The 20,902-nt window shown below is 44.7% G+C and overlaps 1 protein-coding gene and 2 non-coding genes across 5 annotated transcripts in view; 2 read left to right on the top strand and 1 right to left on the bottom strand.

Annotated features, from left to right (window-relative positions):
* ZZEF1 (zinc finger ZZ-type and EF-hand domain containing 1) overlaps window positions 1-10,209 on the top strand; it is a 114,735-nt gene extending 104,526 nt beyond the window's left edge. For 2 of the 3 annotated variants that reach the window (XM_068530080.1, XM_068530079.1), the window contains exons 53-55: window positions 4,981-5,134; window positions 5,710-5,781; window positions 7,614-10,209. In XM_068530080.1, coding sequence (XP_068386181.1) covers window positions 4,981-5,134; window positions 5,710-5,781; window positions 7,614-7,694 — 307 coding nt within the window. In that variant the 3' untranslated portion in view covers window positions 7,695-10,209. Of the gene's footprint in view, window positions 1-4,980; window positions 5,135-5,709; window positions 5,937-7,613 lie in introns of all 3 variants that reach the window. The other variant, XM_068530078.1, reaches the window with a different exon arrangement.
* Window positions 10,210-13,433: 3,224 nt separating this feature from the next.
* Window positions 13,434-13,506, top strand: TRNAR-CCU (transfer RNA arginine (anticodon CCU)). Its single transcript has one exon. It is a non-coding gene; the product is annotated as a tRNA-Arg (tRNA).
* Window positions 13,507-16,718: 3,212 nt separating this feature from the next.
* TRNAR-UCU (transfer RNA arginine (anticodon UCU)) lies at window positions 16,719-16,791 on the bottom strand. The gene has a single exon. It is a non-coding gene; the product is annotated as a tRNA-Arg (tRNA).
* Window positions 16,792-20,902: the final 4,111 nt, after the last annotated feature.

Below are 20,902 nucleotides of genomic sequence, written 5' to 3'. Positions count from 1 at the left end.
TACTTGACCTTGGGGTCATGAAGATAAAGCTTAATTATTTTTTCTTCCATATTTAGGTCTACAATCCACATGGAATGAATTTTAGTGCATGATTTGAAGGGTAGGGTCATGCTTTGCTTTTTCGCACACATGGATCTCCACTTAACTCAAAAGCCCACCTTTCCCCTCACCACACTCCAGTGCCATCTTCATCACAGAGAAGGTGTCCATATACACATGGATCCATCCCTGGTTGCTTTTGTTCCATCGGTCTCTTTGGTTATCTTTGTGCCAGTACCACACTTAGATATTGTAGCTTTATAGCAAATTTACGTTATCTAGCAGTAGAAATCCTTCAACTGGTTCTTCATCTTCAAGATTGTCTTGGCTAGTTTTACCCTGCATGTCCATGTAAATTTTAGAATTAGTTTATTTCTTTTTTCCCCCCCCAGCTTTATTGAGGTGTAATTAACAAATAAAATTGTAATGTATTTAAAGTGTAGAAGGTAATGATTTGATACATAATACATTATACATTGTGAAAGGATTCCCACAATCGAGTTAACTAACGCATCCATCACCTCATATGTTTACCTTTTTCTGTGGTATGTGACAACACTTAAATTTCACCCTCTTGCTGAAATTTGCTTTTCAGCAAATTTCTGTTATGTGTTATATAGTATTGTACACTATTATCAACTATAGTCACCATGTTGTATAATAGATCCTCAGACCTTATCCATCTTGTAACTGAAAGTTTATACCCTTTTACCAGCCTTTCCCCATTTCCCCCACTTCCCAGCCACTGGCAACCACCATTCTAACTCCCTGTTTCTATAGGATTGACTTTTTTTTGGATTCCACGTAAAAGTGATACCATGCAGTATTTGTCTTTCTTTATCTAGCTTATTTCACTTAGCATAATGCCCTCCAGTTTCATCTGTGTTGTCGAAAATGGCAGGATTTCCTTTTTTCTCATAACTGAATAATATTTCATTGTGTATATATACACCACATTTTCTTCATCCATTCGTCCATTGACAGGCGTTATTTCCAGACATTGGCTATTAGGAATAATACTGCAGTGAACATAGGAGTACTGATAATCTCTTTGAGATAATGATTTCATTTCTTTTGGGTATACCCAGAGGTGGGATCGATGGATCATTTGGTAGTTCTAGCTTTAATTTCTTGAGGAACCTCCATACTGTTTTGCATAGTGGCTGTACCAGTTTACATTCCCACCAACAGTGCACAAGGGTTCTCTCTTTTCTCGACATCCTTGCCAGCATTTGTTTTCTCTTATCTTTTTGATGGGAGCTATCCTAACACAGGGGAGGTGATATCTCATTGTAGTTTTGATTTGCATTTCCCTGATGAGTAGTGATAATTGAGCACCTTTTTAGGTACCTGTTGGCCATTTGTATGCCTTCTTTGGACAGATGTCTCTTTAGGTCCTTTGCCTATTTTTTTAATTGGGTTATTTTTTGCTATTGAATGGTATGAGTTCCTTGTGTATTTTGGATCTTAACTCCTTATCAGATATATGATTTGCAAATACTTTCTCCTAGTCCACAGGGTGCCTTTTCACTCTGTTGATTGTTCTCCTTGCTGTGCAGAAGCTTTTTAGTTTGATGTAGTTCCACCTGTTTATTTTTGCTTTTGATATCGAATCCAAAAAATCATTGCCGAAAAAAAAGAAAAAGAATATTAAGGGGACTTCCCTGGTGGTCCAGTGTTTAAGACTCTGCACTCCCACTTCAGGGGGCGCAGGTTTGATCCCTGGCCGGGGAACTAGTATCCTGCAATGCCGTTCAGCATGGCCAAAAAAAAAAATTGCCAAGACCAATGTCAAGGAGCTTACAGCCTATGTTTTCTTTTAGGAGTTTTACAGTTTCACGTGTTACATTCAAGTCTTTGATCCATTTTGAGTTGATCTTTGTGTATGGTAAGATAGGGGTCCAGTTTCATTCTTTTGCATGTGGATATCCAGTTTTCCCAACACCATTTATTGAATGGTGAGAATATTCTTTCTTCATTACATATTCTTGGTACTTTTGTCAAAAATTAATTGACCATATATTCATAGGTTTATTTTTTGGCTCTCTGTTCTGTTCCATTGCTCTATATGTCTTTTTTTAATGCCAATACCAACTCCATACTGTTGTGATTACTGTATCTTTATAGTATAGTTTAAAATCAGGAAGTGTGATGCCTCCAGCTTTGTTCTTCTTTCTCAAGATTGCTTTGACTGTTTGGGTATTTTTGTAGTTCCATATAAATTTTAGGATTGTTTTTTCTATTTCTGTGGAATATGCCATTGGAGTTTTGATAAGGATTGCTGTAGGTTGTTTTGAGTACTATGAACATTTTAACGATATTAATTCTTCCAATCCATGAACACAGAATATCTTTCCATTTACTTTTGTCTTCTTCAATTTGTTTCATCAGTGTTTTATAGTTTTCAGTGTAGATCTTTCACCTCCTTTGTTAAATTTATTTCTAAGTATTTTATTTTTTGGATCCTATTGTAAATGGGATTGTTTTCCTAATTCCTCTTCCTGATAGTTCATTGTTAGTGTATAGAAATGCAACTGATTTTTCTATATTGATTTTGTATCCTGTAACTTTACTGAATTTATTTATTAGTTCTAACAGTTTTTTGTTGCAGTCCTTAGGATTTTCTATATATGATATCATGGCATATGCAAACAGAGATAATTTTACTTCTTACTTTGCAATTTACGTACCTCTTATTTCTTTTTCTTGCCTAATTGCTCTGGCTAGGACTTCCAGTACTATACTGAATAGAAGTGGCAAGAGTGGGCATCCTTGTCTTGTTCCTGATTAGTTTGTTTTTCTCTGTACACACATGAGTGCACCTCTCTCACCTGATGGGATTTTGATGGACTCTTTAGATCAATTTGAGAAAAATCAAGGTCTTTAGAATATTGAGTTCTCTAATACACAGTCCTCCATTGTATAAGTCTCAGTAATGTTTTATAGTTTCCTATGTAGAGGACTTGCACAGCATTTTGTTAGATTTATTCCTAGGTATGTAATGTTTCTGATGCAATTGTAATTGGTATTTAAATTTTTTGCTTTTTAATTGTTCCTGCTGGTATATAATTACTTTTCACGTGTTGCCCTTGTATCCAGTGACCTTGCTCTGTTTTGTTAATTCTAAGTATATATGCAGATTATCCGGCGCACAGTCATGTTATCTACAAATAGTAAGCTTTATTTCTTTCTCTCAATCCTTAGAAACTCTTCCCTTTTGCCGTTTTGCATTAGCTGGGACCTCCAGTAGAGTGTTGAATGGAACTGGGGATTGAAGATATAAGAGTCTCAGAGGGAAGGCATTGGTGACTGTGCCACACACATCATCCATGCGCTCAGTCCCTACCCTCCTTGCTTAGACCCCCACGTGTCAGGAGTTCAGTGCACCCTTTTCCGGCATTTTTAAGGCACACAGACTCACAGAATGCTAGTCAGAGTGGAGTGATGATACTCAAAGTAACATGGTGTCTCGTCATGTAATATGGAGCTGTTATTCAAAAAATAAAGGACTCTCCAAGTCAGGAAAGATGAAGTGATGACTTGTGCAGTCAGTCTATGTACAGGCTGGCAGAAGGGAGGGAGAAGGGGAAAGCTGGGCATGATGGCTGCCACCACTGTGTCCTCATACGCAGACATCAGGGGTCACTTGGCCCACGGGGCTTAGTTCCGTTCTTGTGAGAGCGGCTTCCAGTGAGAACTGTCTGGTTGAGTCATGTGTATGAAACGTGTCCCATCTCTACTGTCTTCAGACCGGCGGGCCCTTCCTAGCCGCATTGTGGATGCATTCCTGCAGTGTGCTGGCCATCGCCTACCCTCCTTCCCGTAGGGACCCTCCCACCGCCCCTCGGTCCCAGGGGCCGAGACTGGAGGGGGCAGAGGGGAAAGGCAGCCCCCAGGGGAAGGATGGCCAGCAGAAGAACTGCCTAAGTTCTGCCACAGATGTGAGCCGTGCAGGTGCATTTTACCTCCCACTCTAGTGCTTTCCTGAAAACTCAGCTGTAAAGCTGTCTCTTTAAATCAAACCTCATTTTCCCATTGGTTTACTTTACTAAGACTTATTCCTCTGGGAGAAAGTGATTGGCCCCAAGGTTATACTTCTTTTAAAATTCTTTAAAATTCTTTTAAAAATCATATATTAAAGAGAAAAAGCAAAATTTAAGATTATAAATGTATAAAATCATGTAGTAAGTCCCAGAATCATGTTTCTCCTCTGAAGGATGTTGAACTGGAATTAACCTCCCTCTGGGTAAAAAAAAACTTCAGTGCAGTCTCAACAGAGGTCTGTCTAGTGAGAAGGATTCTGCATTACTTAGAAAGACTTCTGGCCTGAGCAACTTTTTATAAGCATATTTCTTCTTTTAGGAGCCTAAGATCATAACAGTGGTTGCTGTTATCTTTTAAATCAGTTTTTTTTTTTTTTCCTTTCTGATTATTAAAGCAATGAGCATTGCAGAAAATCTAGAAAACTGACAGGGACAGCCACTGATAACATGTTTGATATGTTTATCTACTATTGTTTTTAATATGGTCACACAGTACTAGATATACAGCTTTTAAATTTTTACGTTTTGTGTTGCGTATCTTGCTCTTTTCCACTTAACATTTATCTTGAGATTTTTTTCCGCTGTCACTGGAAGTTTTTAACAACCATTTTTAAAGATGTGCAGTTGATTTACGTGAATGTGCTTGAGGATATCCTTTTCCCCGGAGGCCTGGTTTCAAGTTGAGATGCTGCCCCTTTTTTTATTTGCCGTTGGTGAATATTTTGGGCTGTTTTGGGGGGTGTGAGGTGACTGGAACTGTCTTGTCCTGCCTTTACTGGACGGGGCGGGGGGGTGGGGGTGGGCGGGGAGCGTTGGAGCTGCAGTGCCCGGCAACTACCCTCTGTCTGTCTGACGTCTGATGGGCGTGACCCCAGCAAACCATACCCCTCCCCCACAGCGACCTCTGTGACCTCATGCTGTTGAAGCCCCTGTGGCAGCTCTTCACCCAAATGGAGTACAGCCTGTTTGAGGACGTGACACAGCCTGGCATCCTGCTGCCCCTGCATCGCGCCCTCACCGAGCTCTTCTTTGTCACTGAGAACCGCGCCCAGGTGAGGGCCTGTCCTGCCTCCCCACCACCTGGGGTCAGCGCTGGGCCTCAGGTCACAGCCCTCTGAGAGCCCGGGGTGTCATGGGGGCTTGGCAAACCCGCACAGGGAGGCAGGCGTGGCCTGGGGCCCGGGGTTCCCCTCTCTCCCGCCCCAGGGAGCCAGGCCTTCCCTGAGATTGCTTGTTTGCTCAGGCCTGATGCCAAAGGGGGAAGGAAACTGCCCTGGATCGACCCTTGACAGCAGTGAGTTTGGGAAAATAAACCAACGGGTTCTTTCTCCTTCCTCTTTTCCCTCCCCTCAGCACAATAGACTCATTGACTGTGAGAGATGAAAGGGCCTTTCAGAGCTCTTTAGCTTAAGCCCTCGTTTTATAGTGAGGAGACTGTGGTGAGTCAGGACACCTGGCTCCCCCCGTCCCGCTCCTTCCGTGGCTCCCAAGGAAAGCAGGCAGTGAGATGCCCGGCGGAGTGGGCAGCAGTGTCCCACCCGAGTCTTCTGGGGCCGTGGGTCGTGGGTCGTGGGTGGGTATCCGCTAGCAGGTGGCCTCTGACAGCTGCCCTCCGCTCTTTCCGCAGGAGCTGGGCCTGCTGCAGGATTACCTGCTGGCCTTAACCACCGACGACCACCTTCTGCGCTGCGCGGCGCAGGTACGCCCTCCCCGGGCGGCCGAACCTCCCCCGGCACCCGTGCAGGCTCCACCCCGGCTTTACACGGGGCTCTGTTCCGAGTCGGCCACTTCCTGCTGGTGTCACAGAGAGCAGCGGAGCCCCATTTATCAGTGTCGTTCGTATTAAACTGTGGGGTCAGTAGACACTAGCAAGAATTTGTGGCTTTTAGACCAGAACAACCAGTGCCTTAAATTTATAGTTTGGCCGATCCCTGAAGTTTCCATAGAGTTTTAGATTTCAGATATTTTTGGATGTAACTTTCTTCCCTGGTAGGAGAGCTCCTCTCTGACAGCTATTGGGTCTCAGGGCCCCTTTACGCTTTTAAATTACTGAGGATCCCCAAAAGCTTTTGTTTATGTGCGTTATATATATTGATATATACCTTTAGGAATTAAATTAGATTTTAAATTTAGAAATTAAGTTAGAAATTACATGCTAAACACTTACTTCTCAATTTGTTTTTTAAAATAATCTCATTCTATTTAGTACTACAGTTGTGAAAAACAACGGTATTTTTCAAAACAAAATAATTTTTGAGAAGGGTAGCGTTGTGTTCCATTTTTGCAGATCTCTTTAATGTCTGCCTTAATAGAAGACAGCTGGATTCACAGATCTGTTTCTGCTTTCAGTTGTTCTGTTATCACACAGTAGCCTCCGGAAAACTCCACTGTATACTCGTTAGAGTATGAAAGTGAAAAAAGAGAAATAATGTCTCGGTATTATTATGAAAATTGTTTTCACGACGCGGAGCCCCTGAAAGGGTCTGGGGAACCCGCAGGCTCCAGACTACATTTTGAGAACCTTAGGCTCACAGACTCCTTGAACATCGTAGAGCGTGTGGGCTGCGTCCACAGTGCACAGATGGGGACACTGAGGCTCAGAGAAGGGAAAGATTGGCCCGCGGTCTCACTTGAGGGGACATCCAGCTGGGACTCCCGGCCAGCGCCCTGCGCTCTGTTCCTGGCAAGTTTTCTCAGTGAACCTGCGGTCCTCCTACAAGAAGGGGTCAGAGTGCCTGCTTAGAAGCGGGCTTCCCCCATCCACTACAGAGGGGTTTGTGTGAATTGTCCTGAGACCCGAAGGCCGAGTGAAAACTCCCTCCCCTCCCGACAGATGCCTGCCAGCCCTGCCATCACCACCCGTGGTGTCCCAAGATTTCACACAGTGAAGTCTTGACATTTGACCATTTTGACACCGGAAGCTTAGCGTCACATATCCCTGTTGGCTCCTGCCTCTCGCCGGCCGCTGTGTCCCGTCTCCTCATCCTCATTCTGGCCCTCCCTACAGCCTGTCCGCTTTGCTGGACCGGCGCTCTGCCTCTTCTCCCTGCTTCCACCTCTTCCTTCCCCAGCGCCCCCCCTCCCCCGGCTCCTGCTGCCTTGGCTTGGAGACCAGCCTTGGCCTGGCTCCAGGGCTTCTGCCTTCCCAGCATTGCTTCCGGGGGGGGGGTGGCCCCCACTGGCTGTTTGTTTCTTCCCTTCTGCATCTTTGTGCTGCTGTCCCCATTCCCTAAACGGCTTTCCCAGACCCCCCGCAGATGTGTCCTCTGATCCTGCAGGACTGCCCCTGCTCCTCTCTCGGGACAGTGATGATTCTGCCTACATTTGGAAGTTTCCATGTGGTCTTTCTTGCTAGCTTTGTCTTTCACTCTAGACTGTGGTCCCGCTGCTGAGGGGAACCACATCTGGCTCGCGTCTGCCTCTCCCCTGCCCCCCTCAGGTGCTCAGCTGAGGGTCTTGTTCTGTCAGCAGTTAGTGACCCAGCAGGTGACCGGTTCTTGACATTGGTGATGACTCTTTCTCCCTCCACAGGCTCTGCAGAACATTGCTGCTATCAGCCTGGCCATCAACTACCCAAACAAGGCCACCCGCCTCTGGAATGTTGAGTGTTAGCCCTTGGTATGGTGTGCATGGAACTAGCTAATCTGTCCACAAGGACCTTAGAGCAGATGCCTAAACTCATTCGGGAAGATTCCTGTGGCGTCGGTGCCTGGCTCTCCTTGAGCTCCCCCTTCCACCCCAACTAGAATGCCAAGCTGCCACGTCTCCGAGAACTTCCCGTGTCACAGGCCCGGCACCCGCACGTACCATAGCATGTGAGAATAAGCAGACCAGTGCAAAATTATTCAGAAAGGGCAGGCAGCAGGCCCTTGAGAAGGTTGTTCAGAGGCCAGCCTCCTCCAGGGTCTGTCCCTGCAGAAGCCGCAGCCCCAAGAAGACCTGGCTGCAGCTGCTCTGGCAAGGGCTCTGTCTCCGTTGAGCTGGAACTGCCTGCACTTGACCTTCAGAGGAAGACAGGGTCTGCCCTGGGCCACCTTTCTCAGCGGGACTTCCAGCAGCAGCCTGGGAGCTCCTCTTTTGCTTTTGCTTCTTGAGACTGGGTCATCCAAACCAAAACCAGTGAGAGCCGCTCGGGGCTGCCACCTGGTCCCCACCATTCAGTATGGAACCCACCGCCGCACTGGCCCCCTGCATAGCCTCGGCCATCCCGGAGAGATCCTTGGTGAGAAAAAGTGCCCTTGGGAACAGCCAGCAGGCCGCCGTGCACGGCCGCCTGTGCCCTGCTCCCAGCACAGCCGCGTTGTTTTAGTTGCTGTTTTAACATATTTCGGTTCCCACCTCATGTTCTTAGAAAGAACCACACCAACTCCCTTGAGAGAGGCTCGGGGGCATGACCAGCGGATCGGTCATTCAGGGGGACAAACTGGTTTGTGTCAAAGCAGCAGAACTTGAAGAATACTCTTTAGCTTCTGTACCTAAAGACTTGAAGTGTAATCAGAGGATATCTTACTTTAGAAGTAAAAACAAACAAACAAACAAAACCACATGATTGTATTTCTGCTCCACGGTCGTGGTAATCCATCACGTCCACCTCTGGGACTCTCCGTGGTTATTTGGCTGTCACTTGTCTGGCAATAACTACATTAGTTCTAGTGAATGCTGTTTTCCACCTTTTTTTTTTTGTGGTTGTAGTCTTGCCCTGAAGTGCTGATTACTATTCTCTTTCCAAAGCCACGCTTTGGAGTGTGAGGCTGGGTTGGCACGTGTGCCGTGGATAAGCCTCAGTGGGACTCGCCACTTGAAGAATGTTTGAGCCAGCTGCCATTTAAGGGCGGGGGTCTGGGCCCGAGCATGTCCCCCCCCACACAGGGCCAAACCCAAGGAAGGCTCATCATAGCCAGGGCCAAGTTGAGCAGATCAGCACTGCCATGGCCTCGGAAGCCCCCTCTGCAGGGCCCAAGACTTCTGGTCCCAGGAGCATCTCACCACAAGAGCACTTTTGCCTTCTGGGTCAGGAGGCCAAGGTGCAGCGACCTTCTGCAGCCCTGGAATTGGATTCTCAGCCCAGCCCCAAGCTGCATATGGAGCCATTATGGAGGGGAGAATTCAAAGGAGACAGAAACAAACAGGACAGGTCCTGAAGCTCGGTGACCTGAAGCCCATCACCCTGGCGTCGGAAAGGCCCGGGCCTGGCCCGGTGTCCCACGGTGTTGAGGTGTGAGGCGCCGCTGGCTTGGTAGAAGCGGCTTTCTCATCTTTTGCTCTGCCTGCATCCCCAGAGAAGGGCCTACGCTCCGTACCACCCAGACCCGGGTGGGTCTCGCAGTGAGGAGGGAAATCACACAGAAGCGCTGTGCTTGGGAGGAGAGGTCCCTCCTGCGGGCTTGGGCTCACTGAGGGGCTCCACGGAAGGTCAACACGGAGATGGTGCACTCACTGCTTACCCTCGCCATGCCCCCCGCCTCCCCGACACCCCTCCGTGCCTCAAACTGACAGCAGCCACCAGCTTTGCTCCCCATCCTCCCGCCTGGAAGATAAACTGTAAATAAACGCTGGACTCCTCATAGCTTCTCTCTGTACACCACCCTTGCTATTCTGGTCTCTCTGTGTTCAGTTTGCACAGAATAAGCCTCGGTTTCCCCTTCACACACAACTGCTGCTCTCTCCTGGCAGGGCCCTGCCTGGCCCAGCTCCCCTGCATCCCATCCGCCTCTGCTTCCAGCCACTGGGTGGCGCCGCTGAGCCAGGCCCCGCTCCCCTGGTCCCCAGCTGGGCCAGCAGCATCCGAACGCGCGATTTCCATCAAGACCAACATCCCTCTGATCCTTCTTAGGCGGGACTGCCTGGAATGAGAGAAAACTGGCAGGAATGAAGGTGTTGTGGAAACATGTGCCTAATCTATAAAGAAATCTGTTCCAAACCATGTATATTGTACAGACAGATGCTGTTCCTAACGAGGAGTGACTTATTTTCATCATCGTTTTTAATTTGTTTTCTTACAGGTTTACGATTTTGAATTTTTCTTATTTGGTTGAAGGAAAGAATTTTGATTATATCAGCTGAGTAAGTTCAGCCTGTATAAAGGATGTTAAGTTGTGGGTAAAATATGCAAATGAAGAGAAATATATTGTACAAATTCTATATAAAAAGGTACACTTGTGTGTGGGCTTTTCTTTTTTTCCTCTCCTTCCCCTCCTTCTGCCTCTCTTATGAAGGTGATACCTGGAGTTTCTACCAAGTCCATCCTGATGAATTTCTAGAATCCCATGGCCTCAGGGTAGAAAGGAATCAGAACGGTTCTTAGCTCCGATACCCCTCCCAGTTGCACCTCCTGCCTTGACTGTAGCCGTGCAGGAGACGCCCCTCCCCTCGGGCTGATGGTCTGGGGGCTTATGCTCAGCCCCTGCTCCCTGGGCCTGTCCCTCTGCACAGCTACTCAGAGGTTTGTGCACACACACGCTCTCTCCCCGGTCAGCGCCTCTCCAGCCACACACCCCAACTGCATCCTAGGCACCCCTCACCTCTTGTAGCTCACAGGACCTGTGTGCAGCCAGCCGAGAGGAGGAAGGCAGGGGTCCGGTCATGAGGCTGCTGCCCTTCCAGGGCCCGGTTTCCTCCTTGCCTGCCTCTGGACCTGCTTCTGACTAAACACGAGGCCAACGTCTACCCATCCTGGGGTCTTGTGCTTCCTCCCTCACATCGCTGGTTTGCCACTTACTGTTCTGCCCCCTTCTCAGCCACTTTCCTGGTGCTGAGGGCTGTCTCATGAATTAGAGAAGAGAGACTTTGGTGGGAGCTGGGCAGAACCAACCTTCGAGGCCCATCTGCTCCGGCCTGAAGGCATCTTGACACATCCCCCCTAAAGCCCCCAGACGGCCTTCTGAGGCATCCGGGGCCAGGACCCAGGACACAGACTCAGCCCTCATCGTCCCTGAGGCCGGAGAGAAAACTGGATCAGCGTGAGGCTCAGCAGAACTGGGTGCTCCCAAGGCCTGTGCAGCCACTGAGTCTCCCTCTAGAGCCTGTTGGCGACGCTTTCGCCCTCTCCTGTCTCACAGTGTTACCTAAGCAACATTGATTTCTTGGGCCTTTACTCCAAACAGTCGGCCTGGAGAGGCTGGCTGTGTTGTGCTCTGTCCGTCTGAGCCCGGTGCTGCTGCTTTGACACTGCTTTTGCTTGGCTGGAAAGGCTGCCTGCTGAGATTAACCCACGAGTAAACAATAGAAGGTCACAGAGGTCAAAAGCAATCTGAACTCAAGCCTTTAAGAAGGGAAGGGAAACACAGTTCAACCAGCCAAGCCTCCTCATTTGAGAAAGAACTAGAAGCTGTGAGAGGTCAGCTTGAAATCGCACAGGAAGTGGTGGCAGAGCCAGACCAGCTCAGTTCTCCTGACACACCAGCCCCAAAGCTATCACCGTGGTAGGCACGCGCTCCTTCATTCAACAAACAAGTTTCCTCAACCGATCAGCATTATGCTAGGTGTCGGAGCTTCATGTAAACCACCCGGTTAAAAACCCAGGCTCTGGCTTTAAATTCTGATGTTTTCAAGGATTTTAAGCCCCCCCCCACCCACCCCCCCCCCCCCCCGTGTTTCCTCTTCATATACTAAGTTCTCCAGTCTGCATTTTAATTAAAATGGTAATTTCTATTAAAAACAAAAACAAAACCAGCTTCCGGGTTGAGGCCAAATGTAAACATGGCCCTGTGTGCCCTATATGGTGGACCCTGTCACTTACTCACTGCCCTTTCCCACCCACTCCCCTTCCCTGCTAACAGAATCCAATTTTTTTGCAGGTGGCGACTGGAGATACTTTAATCTCAAGAAAGATAGGACCTTCCGCTAGCTCCTGAGGAAAGTCACGATTGGTTTAAATCCGTCTCGGTAATCTCATTTCTATTTGCTGAATGTTCACTTTTCCAGCCCCTCCCGCAGTCAGGGTACCTGTGTGACCCAGTTCTGGCTAAAGAGAATTCAGCTTAAGCCTGTTGGGAGGCCTTGGAGAAGGGATTTTGCCCCGGCCCCCACTTGTTCCTCTTGACTGTGGTGAGAGAGCACCATGCTTGGCACTCCCGCAGCAGTCTTGCTGCCACGGGGCAAAAGCGAGCAGCAGAAGGAAGAGCCTGACCCCCTAAATACACTGAGCGCTGAATGAGCCCTAGAACCACCAACCTCCAGAAGTGCGCGCGCGTGTGTGTGTGTGTGTGTGTGTGTGTGAGAGAGAGAGAGAGGGAGAGGATGAGAGAGAATATGTTTGTTGTTGTGCGGTCTCTTACAGCTGAAAGCAATTCTGACCCAAATTTATGCAACAATTTGGCTCCAATAGTTCGAAAAAATGTCATACTTCTGTCTCATCACGTCAATATGAAAGGTATATGGAAAGCAAATACGTAAAAATTTCTGAAATAAAATCAAAGAGACTTCTGACAGTGTCCAGTCAAGCCACAGATGACATTAAGCTGCAGCCATTGCCAAGTTATTCTTCTCCTTTCTAGGGATTCTTGGTACGGAGCTTTGCTCATGCTCAGTGAAGTTCCAGACTAATAACTTTGGAGGCGCTGCCCTGCATTTACTGGGATTTCTTCAGTTGCAAGTTAAACCCACTCTAAACTAACTTAATTTAAAAGAGAATTTATTGACTTACAAAACTGAAAAAGCCCAAGTTGCATCTGGCTCCAGGCAAAGCTAGATTCCAGGTCAGTCTGTCTGTCTCTCCCCACACCTCCCCCTCCCTCCCCTGCTGTGCTTCCCTCCTGGGTTTTCACAAAGGTGAAGGTGAAGAACCAGGTGATGGTTCTCCTGTCCTTTCCAACCTGACCGCTGCCCACCACTGACTCCCCGGTGGCGACAGCCTCTCACTGTCTCTTCATGTGGTGCTTCCCTAAGTTGTTAACTGATGTTTTCTAGCCATGATTTAACTTCATGTTTACACAGCTACTTGGGAGACCCATGAGTTTGCAGGTTGTCAGCCCAGAACTGCTGAGCAGCACAGCATCCATGACAACTGGGCAGGAGATGTGCCGGGAGAGCCCCACGGAGGTGTGCTGTGGGTCACACCAGCACACCTGCTCGACCACTCAGCTACCCTGCCGGGCAAGATGCCCCTCATCCACTAGTGGTATAGACGTTTCCCATACAGAAGTGGAGAAAAACATCCAAAAACAACCGATCTAAAAACAAAAAGGTTACATGGAAAAGAATGAGCACAGGTTTATCAAGCAGATGAGACCAGAAAATCAGGGTCATTTAGTATTAGGCAATACAATTCAAGACAAAAAAAAATTAAACTGGACCAAATGTCATTTTATGGATCAATATTTTCTGTGGATAAAGAGTGTAATTTGTGGGACTTCCCTGGTAGTCCAGTGGTTAAGACTCTACGCTCCTGATGCAGGGGGCCCAGGTTCGATCCCTGGTCAGGGAACTAGATCCCGCATGCCACAGCTAAGAGCCTGCATGCTCCAACTAAGACCTGGCGCAGCCAAATATATATATATATATTTTTTTTTTAAAGAGTGTAATTTGCAATTAAAACAGTTTTATGTACCAGATCCCACCAGAAATTACATAAGGCAAACACTGCTAGAAATGTGTGGAGAATTGAGCAATTGTAATGGAAGGTAGGTGACATCCTTCTCATTTACCAGCAGGTTATTTGAAAAAAAAAGAACAGCAGAGTTGTAAGGAAGCTTTCATGACAAAGCTCCCCTTCGCTGAGACTGCCCATGGAGAGAGAACCTCCTGAGAAGGAGGGCAGTTGACCCTCCCAGGCCTTGACTCTCCTAGGCCTGCCTCCCGTCCCTGAGGGTCCCCTTCCGGGTGGACCATGTCATGCTACCCTGGGGGCCTTGTGCTCCCTTTGCCCTGCAGGCTGGGTATGGACATAGGCCTTCCTCTTACTCCCCGTGACACAACCAGGGCTGGGCTGGGCAGCTCATCAAGGCTTGTCAGATGGTCAAGGCAGAGCAGGCAGGAGCCACAGCACAGCCAAATCTACCACAGGTGACTGGCTAGCTCTGGTCATCAGTCAAAGGATGGGAGGAAGTACCCTTCAGGATTCAGAAAGGACAGGAGCTACCTTTTCCTCTCTCTAAAGCACCTTATACAGGGATGGATTGGGAGTTTAGGGTTAGCAGATGCAAACTATTCTATGTAGAATGGATAAACAACAAGGTCCTGCTATATAGCACAGGGAACTATATTCAGTACCCTGTGATAAACCATAATGGAAAAAAATATGAAAAAGAATGTGTGTGTGTGTGTATATATATATATATATATATATATATATATATATACATACACACATACACACACACACACACACATATATATATATACGTATATATGTATAAATAACAGAATCACTTTGCTGTACAGTAGAAATTAACACAACAGTGTAAATCAGCTATACTTCAATGAAATAAATTTTAAAATAAATAAAGCACCTTACACCAGCCCCTGCTCCAAGTCCTCACTTTCTCTCCCAGGTCCAACTCTTCCCAGGCTGATGGGCAGTGGGAATGTCTAGTTCCTACAGGAACACCTCCACTCAACTGCCTATCATGGTACTAACAGGCTGGCTAGACCACAACACAATCACCCACCGTCTCTCTGTTCAAGAGTCTTACAGCAGTTACTAGCACTGCTCTATTCTTAAGTAAGTGTGGGTGCGTACCTGTGCTTGTGTGGGTACATGCAGATCGTGCCCATAGAGAAGGCCTTCTTTTCCAGTGCTCATGGATAATTCCTAAAAATGGATCCTATTTCAGGCCATTGTATTAGATATGCTGGACATCACGTCTCTTCCCATATAATCTTTCTAAGGGAACCTGACCCCATTCCTAGCCCAGCTGGGGGGGTGGTGAGCAAGTAACCATCCATTATGGCCACAGGTGATTGGATCAGGAGTGAACACCTGACCCAACTTACGGCAATCAGACCCTTTAGGAAATAAGGATTTTAGGACACAAAAACTGTGGCAAACCGTGGATCTAAAGAATTACATAAAATTGGGGCTGGTGGTCATGTTGAGCCATGTTCAAGTGAATGGAACTAATCTACAGAGTAGATGAAAAGAAAGAGGTTCAATAAGAGATTCCCAGCCCTAGAGTAGCTTCCTGGTACTTTCTTTTTCCTCTGAAGTCTAGCTATTGTTCCTCCACTTCATTTCTGTGAGAGTGTTCCCCTTTTTACATGACTTAATGTGAGTGGGTTTCTCAATAAATATTTTAAAAACAGAAATTGGGTGATGGAAATACTCTGAAATTAGATCATGGAGATGGTTGCACAACATGGTAAATACAGTAAAACTACTAAATTGTGTTTGACTTTTAAATGGTAAATTTTATGTTCTATGAATTATATCTCAATGAAAAACTTAAAGCAGAAATTATATGCCGTAAGACCAGATGTTATTAACAAAAGGTTTAGAAATCTAGCCACCAGAACAAGGAAACGGAAGGGAAGGGAACTATCGTAGGTCATTCTTTGGTGAAAAAGAGAATCCACACTGCAATTACTATTTTGAAGTTAATGACAGTGAAAAAATATAAAAATTGTGCATGTGGAGGGTGGTCAAAGCTTTATTCAAGGAAAATCATAACCATAAGTGAATTTTTACTAACATAAAGAAAGCAAAATTAAATGAACTAAGTGTTCATGTCAAGAAGTTAGAAATCAAAAAGCAAAATAAATGTAGGCAAGATAACAGAAAGGAATGAATGAAGATTAAAAATAAAATAATAAGGTTTTATTTATTTATTTATTTTGGCCGTGCCGCGTGGCGTGTGAGATCTTGGTTCCCTGACCAGGGATTGAACCCGCGCCCCCTACAGTGGAAGCACAGAGTCTTAACCACTCGACTGCCAGGGGAGTCCCAAAATAATAAAATTTTAAAAAGAAAAAGCAAAGAGGATAAACGTGGGTCCTAGACATGTCAGTCACAAAGCTTACAGGTCCACCATCCTTCTTAGAAACAGCCATCCCATTCCTGCCTCTCTGCTAAGGGAGGGGGCCCTGGGCTGCTCCTTAAGAGAAGCTTCTGACAAGAACTTCAGTGAGGCCCTGAGCAACGGAGGCCCAGGATAGCCAGGCATAAAGAGCTCTGTCCAACAGAGGCAGTGTCAAACAGCATGACATCAAAGATGGGAGCCATAAAGGAGAGATGGACAACTTTGACTATTCAAAAGTTAGAACTATTGCAAAGGAGAGGAAAGCTTGAAAGCATGTTGGGTCAGATGCGGAAAACAAAGTTTGATTCCTACCTCACACCTTACATCAATATAAATTCCAGAGAAAGAAATACAACTGGCCAAAGAACATATGAAAAAGAATGTGCAATCTCATTTATAATTGAAATGTAATTCAAACAATTGTTTTATCCATGAGGTTCACAAAAACTAGAAAATCCTACCTTACCCAGATGTCTCACACATTGCTGGTGGGTGTGCAAACTGATGCAACCTTTCTGCAAGATCTAAGTAAATGCTGAATATATTTACCCTTAACCCAGCAATTTCACACCCAAGAACGTATCCCCCAGAAACCTTAGAACATGTGCACGAGTGTGTGTGTGTGTGTCTCTCTCTTTGTTTTTTTTTTTTGTGCCGCACCGTGCCGCATGCAGGATCTTAGTTCCCTGACCAGGGATTGAACCTGTGCCCCCTGCAGTAGAAGCGCAGAGTCGTAACCACTGGACCACCAGGGAAGTCCCACAAGTGTGTCTCTTTGTTATTCTGTTGAAAGAAATTTGGGAAGCTCACAAATATATGAAAATTAAATAACATACTCCTAAATAACCAATGAGTCAAAGAAGAAACCAAAAGGAAAATTAGAAAATGAAGTGAATAAAAATGAAGATACAAAACACCAAAGAGCAGCTAAAGCCATGCTTAGAGGAAATTTTAAGCCGTAACTACCTACATTAAAAAAAGAATGATTTTAAATCCGTAACCTAACTTCTACCTTAAGACAATGGTAAAATAAGAGCAAACTAAGCCTAAAGAAAGCAGAATGAAGACTGGAGTGGAAATAAATGAAATAGAGTTAGAAAAACATAGAGAAAAATCAATGAAATCAAATCCTGGGTCTTTGAAAAGATCAACCATACTGACAAACTTTAGCTGAATTGACCAAGAAAATAAAAAAGAATACTCAAATTACTAGGATCAGAAATGAAAGAAGGAATATTACTACCAACCTTACAGAAATAAAATGGATTATAAAGGAAGGCTATGAACAATTGTATGCCAATAAATTAGATAACTTGGATGAAACGAATAAATTCCTGTAAAGATACAAACTACCTTCAGGAACCCGGGCCCCTGGCAGTGAGAGCGCCAAGTCCTAACCACTGGACCACCAGGGAGTTCCCAGAAATAGAAAATCTTTAACAAAATATTGAATTAGTAATCAAAACACTACTTACAAAGAAAAGCCCAGGACCAGATGGCTTCACTGCAGAATTCTACCAAAATTTAAAGAAGAATTCATACCAAAGAAGTCTTCACAAACCATTCCAAAAGTGGAAGAGGAAGGAATACTTCCCAACTCATTCTATGAGGCCAGTATTACCCTGACACCAAAATAGTGAAGATAGCACCAGAAAAGAAAGCTCTAGGCCATTGTCTCTTATGAAATTGGATTCAGAAATCCTAAACAAAATACTCGCACAAATCCACATCACAGAGAAAAATTATACACCACGAGCAAATGGAATCTATCACAGGAACGCAAGGTTGGTTTAACATCTGAAAATCAATTAATGCTCTACACCATATCAATGGAATAAAACCAAAAACCACAGGATCATCAAAATACACAGAAAAAGCATTTGACAAAATCCAACACCCTTTCATTAAAACAACAAACTAGGAGTAAAAGAGATCTTCTTCTATAAAGGGCATCTATGAAAAACCCACTAACATCATAGTTACTGGTGAAAGACTGGATGCTTTCCTCTTGATATCAGGAGCAACACAAGGATGTCCACTCTCACCACTTCTACTCAGCATTGTACTGGAGGTTCTAGCCAGGGCAATTAGGCAAGAAAAAGAAATAAAAGGATTCTGTATTGGACAGGAGGAAGTAAAATTATCTCTATTTGCAGATGACATGATCTTGTATATGGAAAATCCTAAACAATTCACTAAAAAACTACTAGAACTAACAAATGAATTCAGGAAGGTTGCAGAATACAAAATCAATATATATAAAAAAATCAATTATATTTCTACATATTTGCAATGAAAAATCCGAAAACGAAATTAAGAAAACAATTCCAAAAAAACAAACAAAAAACAGCATCAAGAATAATAAAATACTTAGGAGTAAATTTAACAAAAGGAGTGCAAAATTTATCGGTGGAAACCATGAAACATTGTTGAAAGCAATTAAAGATCTAAATAGATTTTAAAACATTCCATATACATAGATCAGAAGACTTATTGCTATTAAGATGGCAATAGTCCCCAAACTGATCTATAGATTCGGTGCCATCCATTGTCAGATTCCCAACTCACTTCTTTGAAGAACTGGCAAACTGATTCTAAAATTCACATGGAATGACAAGGGACCCTGCATAGCCAAAACAATCCTGAAAAAAGAAAAATGGGGAATTCACACTCTCAAAATTTACTGCAAAGCAACAGAATTTCAAGATAGTGTGATGCTGGCGTAAAGATAGACATATTACTAAATGAAAAAAGCAAGATATAAATAATGTCAACAATCCCATTTATATAAGAAAAAATATGTTTTTCCTATAAGGAAAAGTCTCACAACATTAACATTGCATGAGTAACAGTGCTCGTGCAAATAAGGGTAAAATTCAATATGCAGGCTTGAGGCCTGGCATGTGGGGCTCAGCGTTAAGGGTGGTGTGGTGACCCAGGTCCAGGGGCTGCCCCAGGGTCAGGGCTTCATGAGAAACGGGCAGCTCCTGTTTGTTCCAAACTCCCAGTGCCTCTCAGGCAACCTGGAAAAACACAATTCCCCAAGCAGGAAACCCGCCACATATTCCAGCCTGGAGCTCAGAAAGCCAAACCCTGTGACAAATTTAAAAACAAAACTTGAAAAAGCAAACTCTCACAATAGAATGTTAAAAAAAACAAAACACAAAAAACCAACTTTTATTTTCCTTTCTTATTAATAAGTACCACACGTTTATTGCAAAAAATTTTTTTTCAAAATACAGATAAGCAAAAAGAATATTTCCCATAATCTCACTGCCAATGATGACCCATGTTAATATTTTACTGCAAATGTTGTGAGATTTTCACTATAGGTCAAAAAATTGTAGACACTATAACTTATTTTTTCATTTAGCAATACGCTGTGAATGTTTTTACATGTCAGTAAATATACATTTATATTATTACATAAAGCACCTGTTCTTGCCATTTTCCCTTCTCTCACAGAAGTTTTCCTCTCTGGGGCTCACCCAGCAGAATGCCCGCTCCTGGCCTGGACTCAGGCCTGGCCAATCAGAGCCTTCTGTTCCCCTGCTACAGTGATTCATCCAGGGGTGGGCACGTGACCCAAGTCATTCCGATGAAACTCTGTCCCAGGACCTTTGCCGCAACTGTGGAGAAAGAGAAGTTCTCTCTCTGCGGGGGTTGCTGGGACACAGGAACATCAGCATGGCCCTTCTGCGCTCCTGTCAGGAGCCTAAGAATGAGCATGCTTCATCCCTTGATACAGCCATCCTGACACCAGCTACCTTGAACTTGTCAGTCACAGGAGCCGAGAGTTTCCCATTTTTGCACACCTACTCTGAGATCAGCTTCTGTTACCTGCAACCAAAAGAGGCCTAATTCAGTGAGCTAGGAGCCAGGTGCTGTGCCAGGCTCAGGGACGTGGCGGTGACAGACAGACCCAGTAAGGTCCAGGCTTCCTCCTGGTGGCTGACGTTGTCTGAGGTCTCCCCACCAGCCTGCCCAGCAAGGCAGCTCTCTGGGTCCTTCCATCCACAGAACCCTGCAGATTTTGTAAACTCTCCTGTACAACTCCCTTGTTGGCAGGAGAGCAAGAAGTTGAACTCACATTCCCCCCACATGCTTGACTCCACGTTCCACATTTCTTAAAGTCTCCCACGGTAGCTAGAATTTTGTGTAAATTCGGCATTCTCTACTATTATGTCTTAACATTTAAAGCATGTGTTCTCCAAAAATCTTGGAGTAAAAGTAAGATACACCCTGCTTATCCTGTGTCTTTTAGAAACTAGACTTTTATCTAGATAAAAGTAAAGATAAAGATATATGACTTGTAAATATTTTCTCCCATTCTATGGGTTGTTTGTCCTTTTACTCTCTTAATAGTTCCTTTGATGCATTAAAGTTTTAAATTTTTTTAATTGACATATAGTTAATTTACAATGTGTTAGTTTCAGGTGCATAGCAAAGTGATTCATATATATATTCATATATATATATATATATATATACACACATATATACATATATATATATACATATATACATATATATTCTTTTTCAGATTCTTTTCCATTATAGGTTATTACAAGGTATTGAATATAGTTCCCTGTGCTATGCAGTAGGTCCTTGTTGTTTATCTATTTTATATATAGTAACGTGTACCTGTTAATCCCAAACTCCTACTTTATCCGTCCCTTCCCCTTTCCCCTTTGGTAACCATAAGTTTGTCTTCTATGTCTGTGAGTCTGTTTCTGTTTTGTAAATAACTTCATTTGTAACTTTTTTTAGATTTCACATATAAGTGATATCATATGATATTTGTCTTTCTCTGTCTGACTGACTTCACTTAGTATGATAATCTCTAGGTCTATCCATGTTACTGCA

This window comes from Eschrichtius robustus, chromosome 20, assembly GCF_028021215.1.
Source record: "Eschrichtius robustus isolate mEscRob2 chromosome 20, mEscRob2.pri, whole genome shotgun sequence".
Lineage (NCBI taxonomy): Eukaryota > Metazoa > Chordata > Mammalia > Artiodactyla > Eschrichtiidae > Eschrichtius > Eschrichtius robustus.
Note: the sequence above shows the minus strand (reverse complement) of the source record. Positions and strands in the feature narration are given on the sequence as shown.